The following is a 6,876-nucleotide window of genomic DNA, read 5'->3' on the forward strand; positions in this document are numbered from 1 at the left end:
AGCCATTAATTTGTTAATAAAGGCTAAAGCTAGCTACCTCTATGAAGCAAATTAACTGTGGTTAGAGACGAGTAGTAGGTTATAAGATTTGATTCAAGAGTAAAACATATCAAATTAACCTGTGAGAGGACACCATTTTGTACGGATAAAGCCTGAGATCGTTGTATTTGGTGATACTCTTAATTAATTGGGTTAATATAACGCTAAAAAAAACCGTACGTTAAGCATATTCTTTGGAATAAAAGACGCTCACATTTGCCAAGGAAGATGGAAGAAGGCAAGGGTTTGATTTCTGAGAAAAAATGGAGATGGAGATGGAGATGGTGACAGGTGACGTAGGAGGAGTACCTGGAACTTGAGAACTCGTAGAGCTTCCCTTTTGGAGAGAAGATGATGAGTGCAACTTCAGCATCACACAGAACTGAGAGCTCAAAAGCCTTCTTCAGGAGCCCACTTCGGCGCTTGGAGAAGGTCACTTGCCTGCTTGACGCATTTTCTATCCTTTTCATCTGAATTTTTCCCCTCACCATGCTAGCTCAAGCAATCCACTCGACCAGGGAAACAAGCTTTCCGGGAAAACCCAGATGAGAAAATGAAAGAGAACACAATTCAATTCAGAACCCAAAAAAGGCGGAGAGTTTTGGATCCAGGAACAAAAAGGGGATAAGAGGATAAGGCAAATGTCACCCCCAAAAAAGGAAAACCTGACCAAAGCTTTATTTTCTGGGTCTTGCAGATCTGCAGAGATGGAGATCAAGATAAGAAAAGATGGATGGGAAAATTATCTAGGAAAATATATATATATCAGAACCCTAGAAAGATAGGAAGAATTTTCCAGCTGGTAACTAGTAAGAAAGAGAAAGATGGATGCCCTCCTGCTGGTTTGGAACCCTAGAAAATGCTCTATACTTTTGTGTGTGTGTAATATAAAAAGGAAGGACCATGGAAGAACAAAACCTCATCTATTTCTTCTTTTGGAAAGCTCTCAACAAACAAGCAGCCACCAAAAGAGGGAATAAAAGCAGCGAGTGAGGGAGTGAATGGGAGAGAGACCTGCAAACCCATCAGCCCCACCCCAGCAAAGCTCCATTATTATTCACCGCTTACCGCTGAATGCACAGGAAAACCATCCCACCATGCTGACGGGGCACTGAAAACCTCCTATTCCCAGTGGGCCTGCTTTCGAACTTGGGGGCCGAGGGGCCTTGATGTCGAACTGTTGCTGTCGGTTGCCGGTCGCGCGTCGTTGAGTAGAGTAGTTGCACGCAGAGGTCAGGCACTCGGTGGTGGGAGTGTGAGAGAGAGAAATGCTTTTTCCTTTGTTACAAAAGCATTTGATTCCGAAAGTAGGTTCGTCCGTACAATACATCAGGTGTTTCGCTTCGAAGACGTCAGCCGCTGACCAATGGCGGGTCGCCAGCTCCGCAGGTGCCAGACCGCTTCACGTGGGCTCGTCCTTGTGTGGCACGTCCAAGCTTTTTGCAATTGCAACCCTGTTCCATTCCATTATCTCTCTCTCTCTTTCTTCCTTTCTTTCTTTGGTACGAAATCTTTTTATCCCTTTTTCTTTTCAACGGTAATACTATTTATAATATTATCTGTTTTTTTTCTTACTCTATTAGAGATATTTTAAATTAAATTTTTAATAGATATATCAAACTTTATTTTTTAATTTTAACTGTGACTTCCCCCTCCAAAACTCTCTTTTTCTCTTCCTCAAAACACACTTAGCATCCACTATTTACCCTCCATATCAAGTTACACTAATCAATATTATCTTCATAAATCTCATTTCCTAACATTATCAACTATAATCACCAATTATTTTTTTAACATTATCTATGAGGTTGAGTGTCCTTAGTTACTATCTATCTCTCTCGCTCTCCTTATTTATAAATTTAACTTATGAAGTGGTCATATCATGAATTAAATAAAATCTTTAATTAAAGCAAATATGAAGTCAGATGTCTTTATTAAAAAAAAAAATTGAATAAAGCTTTAGTAATTTGCTCATATAAAATTGAAATTTAGTCTTCGTAAATGCGTACAAAACATAAGATTATTTTAAGGGCGCCAAAGAGACTCTCAAAGTCCCCAGTCCAATCAACTAAAGGTGCGCACACAAAAAAAGCAAGCGAAAGAGTTAGAAAGGCTGCATAATTAACAAAGCATCACAAAACCTAGTCAAAGACAACATAACTGCACCACCTCCTCACCTCGCCCGCACCAAACGCACGCCAAACTACTTCAACCACCGTCTGCGTCTGCGTCTGTGTCTGTCTGTCTGTGTCTCTGTGGGTGGGCAACCAAACAAATTAATTTTAAGAGAACCATATATCGTTTCGTTGGTTTAGATGAGAGGATAGGACGAATGATAACTATTTTAGCTAGAGATGTGAGTACTGGGTAGAATATAAGGTTGGCAGGCGGATAATTGGATTACAAAGTGGAAAGTGGCAAGTGGCAACTGCGAAGTGTGGTGGCAATGGCATTAAGGCCTACATTGAAGGGCCCCCACTCTGTCTATGGTCCAACTCTCGTGTCAAAATTTAAATGAGGAGAGGAGCCTCTCTCTCTCTCTCTCTCTCTCTCTCTCTCTCTCTATGAGTATATATATATATATATATATATATATTAAAGATATTATCCAGACATAAAATTTATGCACTTCATTTATACATATTCAGTTTCAATACATTATGAATTCCATTATTATAAAAACTGTTATAATCTTGGTTTAATGAATATATAATGAAGTACATAAATTTTATGTGCAAATAACACACACACACACGTATTCCCATTTGGTGGAGCCTTCAAGCTTTTTGTTATGGAGAGTGGATTAGGCAGCTGCTTTTAGGATTTACTTGGTCCTCAAATCACTGGCAATCCCACTAGACACGAGCCCTAATGGCTCAGCCCATCATCCACTGTTCCACCTTCTTTCGACATCTAAGCCCACCCAATCACATTACTAGGCCCAATCTCTCAGTAGGCCCTCTATAATTATTCTATGCAATCTCTCAGTAGGCCCTCTATAATTATTCTATGCAATAATAAGAGCTCGAATCTAGAAACTAACACATATTTTTACCTTTATACTTTTATATTTTTTTATGTAATTATTTAAATTTTTTGTTATTTTAATTTCACTCCAACATTTATATATTTTTGAATTAATTTAATACTTGTAATTTGAAAAAAAAAATTCATGTGACAATCTAAACTTTTGGTTGTTTCGATTATATTTATGTATTTTTATTTTTGTGTCAATTTAAGCCATATACTTTAATGTGTAAAAAAAATAAAGTGAGATAAATCAATTAAACCATTTTTTTAATACGTAAAAGTATAAGAGTTAAAATTGATTCAAAAATATAGATATATAGTTGTATCAAAACAACAAAAGGTTCAAATTGTCATACGAAAAAAAGTTTAAAAGTAAAAATTAAATTGATTTGAAAATATAGATATAAGATTATAATTGAAATAATAAAAAATTTAAATGACTATATAAAAAATGGGAAAATATTACGGGCAAATATATGAATTTGACCAAGTCTGGAGGTAGATTTTTTCTGTGATGAAAGACTGATTTTATTGGTTTTTTTTAATAAAAATGGAAAATCCTAGAATATAGGTTATTTGGTGAGATTCTTTAAGTTATTTTTTGATAGTAGGTACGCTCACTACCCATACATGCATATTTGTATGTCTGCTCACCCCAAACCTAGGCCGCATTTGATCGCTCATTTTTTGGAATAATTATTTTTGTATAATTCTCGATGTTTGTTTCATCAATTATATTAAAGAAAATAAATCGTAAATTAGATTTTTGATCTTTGTATATAATGATAATCGAACTCTCAATTCATTGGATTGACACTAGTATATTGCTCATCCGATCGCTCGACCTATGATCTGGAGGCATTTGATCGTCCATTTCTTATGAGTATAACCCTTTGCCAAGAGTCTCTCGCTAAAGTTATAATCCCTATATATTTCACTCAATTGATATTCCATTTAATCGAAGAATCACCATATACACTACAAAAATAGAGAAAATTTACTCTCATAACATTTGAACACGAAACTTCATATAATTTTATTATTTTTGTTCATACTTCAACTTATTATCAGGGCCGGCTGAAGAGGTAAGCGGTGAGGTAATTACCTAGGACCCAATCCCTTCAACTTAATAAATAAATATTTTAATTTTATTATTAAAATAAAATTAATAATTTTTTAATTTTTCATTAAGGGGTTGGGACCCCTAAAGTAGTGATGGCTTAGGCCCTAAGCCCTTGAGCCAATCCTTCTTATTATTATTCTTAAACGCAATTTTATGAGCTTGTTTCAACGCAGCCAGGCCTGGACCTATAGCCAATTTCAAGAGCCCATTGTCTCAGGGCCCATGATTTTGCCATATTTAGGGGTCCATAAATTTGAAATAAAATTACTATTTTACCCCTTTGTCAAAATAACAATTTTGCCCTCATATAAATCTCTCCTCAATCCTCCCCCCAAAAAACTTTGTTGAACGCATATACGAAAATCTTTGGCGAACAACTTAATTATGTAAATTTGATTAATATTTTTGCTTTCAAAACTGCAAGGAGAATAATTTTTAATTGATCAGTTATAAAATTTTTAATTTTATTCTGATATGGTATGAATATTTTTTTTATATTTTATTATAAAAAATAAAATTTGAATGTACACTATGATTTGGGGTCCCATTTTTTACATTTCGACTCAGGGCCCCGAAATCTTAGGTACGACACTGAACGCAACATACCTTATAATATTTTTAACTAAAGAAAAAACCTTTTGCATATTTTAAATTTTGAGACTCTTTATTGACTTTCTAAATGGGGTAGACACACTAACTTGCTCATAAGATTATACGTGTACATCTACCTGTATTGGAATTTAGATCGCACTTAAATCGTCTATTTCTTAAGAGTATAACCATTTACCAAGACCCCTTTGGTACGTAGTTTTATAGTCAGTCTCCCATCCTCATCCTAGTAAACTGTGGTTCATATGACCTAAACTATCACCAAGCCTCCAAAATTTGAGAAAAACTACTCCGGCAAGGTTTAAACACGACACTCATGCGTGCATTGTTTTTACTTATAATTCAATTATTATAATTTTTTTTCTTCATTAACTAACTAATGACGGTTCCTAAACGTGATTTTATGAACTCCTATCAATACAAAAGTTTTAGCATATTTTTAAGGGCGAATACTCTATACTCTATGCCTATGATATTTGTTATAAATTCAAAATGTACACAGACGATTTTTATTATTCAAAAAATATAACGGAAATTGCAAAAAACAACCCCCCACAAATACAAAATTCATTTTTAGCCCTTTTTTACAAAAAAAAAACGTTTTTACCCCCCTACAAATAAATAGTTAGAAAAAATAGCCATTTTACCACTTTTCACACCAATCTTTGACTTTTCAACATCTCACTTTAATTAAAAATTATGAATAAAAATAAAAACACTACATTACCAAACTACCCTCAATACAAAACAAATAAAACGGTTAAATTTCTATTTAACCTCACAGACAAACCCAAGAAACCCCTCATAATTATAATAATAAATTTTTAATTATTAAAGTATTATTATTATTTCTCAATACTAATTCTTATTTATTAATAATTTAATAACTGGGTGGGTCTTGAACCCACGGTGGGTCTCCACCCCTTTTTTATTATTAAATATATATGTATTATTACATATAAATAAAATTAATTAAATAATAATAATTGAAAATTTTAAATATATATGTATTATTAAATAAATAACTGAAAAATTGTTATTCAATGATTATTATTTTATTTTTCAATTGTAATAATAATTGAAAATCATAATTATAATAATAAATTTTCAACTATTAAATTATTATTATTTTTCAATAATTACTATTATTTTTTAATTATTATATTTTTTAATAATTTAATAACTGGTTGGGTCTCAAACCCATGTTCGATTCCACTTAAAAAAAATAATTTATTACTAAATAATTTCTTTTTAGTAATTATTATTTTTTTAATTTTTAATGCTAATAGAACATACTAATTTGAAGAAAAAATAAAAAAAATAAAAAAATTTCATTTCCGGACTTTGTGGGCCACAAAACCCGATGGCGGACTTTGTGGGCCACAAAGCCCGATAGAAGACTTTGTGGGCCAAAAAATCTGATGACCGAGTTTTGTAGGTTAGAAAGCCCGATTTTTTCTTTTTCTTTTTTTTGCAATGGGATTTTTTCAAGTTGCCTACTAATAATCTCAAAAAATAAATTATTGTTAAGAAATTACACTTGTATTGTTGAGTAAATTTATTATCATAACATTATCTTTGCTTTGTCCAATATTAGCTAAAATAATTAATCATGCATTGGTTGTGTTGATAGTGGATGGACATCCTCACACAAAACGAAAGATAATGATATTTGTTGTGATATATACATTCAATTAATTCAATAAACGTAAAAAGACATCATTTTAGTGCAAATGAAACACACTAATTTGCAGGAAAAATCAAAAAATTTTATTTCAGGGCTTTGTGAGACACAAAGTCCGATGGCCGACCTTTCTGGGCTATAAAGCCCGATTTTTTTTTTTTTTTTTTTTTTTTGCGATGAAATTTTTTCAAGTTGCCCACTAGTAGTCTCAAAAAATAAATTATTGTTAAGAAATTATACTTTTATTCTTGAGTAAGTTTATTATCATAACATTATTTTTGCTTTGTCCAATATTAGCTAGAACAATTGATCATGTATTGATTGTGTTGATAGTGGATGGACATCCTCTTATAAAGTGAAAGATAATGATGTTTGTTGTAATATATACATT

At 32.6% G+C, this 6,876-nt stretch overlaps 1 protein-coding gene across 5 annotated transcripts in view; it reads right to left on the reverse strand.

The window, feature by feature from the left end:
• The window catches only part of LOC127814266 (MADS-box protein SOC1-like), a 67,524-nt gene extending 66,229 nt beyond the window's left edge, over positions 1-1,295 (reverse strand). Inside the window, exons 1-3 of one of the 5 annotated variants that reach the window (XM_052355675.1) lie at positions 958-1,065; positions 705-738; positions 349-566 (exon numbers count right to left, since the gene is read on the reverse strand). In XM_052355675.1, coding sequence (XP_052211635.1) covers positions 349-530 — 182 coding nt within the window. In that variant the 5' untranslated portion in view covers positions 531-566; positions 705-738; positions 958-1,065. The other 4 variants (XM_052355674.1, XM_052355671.1, XM_052355676.1 and 1 more) reach the window with 4 other exon arrangements.
• Positions 1,296-6,876: the final 5,581 nt, after the last annotated feature.

Source organism: Diospyros lotus, chromosome 12, assembly GCF_014633365.1.
Source record: "Diospyros lotus cultivar Yz01 chromosome 12, ASM1463336v1, whole genome shotgun sequence".
Lineage (NCBI taxonomy): Eukaryota > Viridiplantae > Streptophyta > Magnoliopsida > Ericales > Ebenaceae > Diospyros > Diospyros lotus.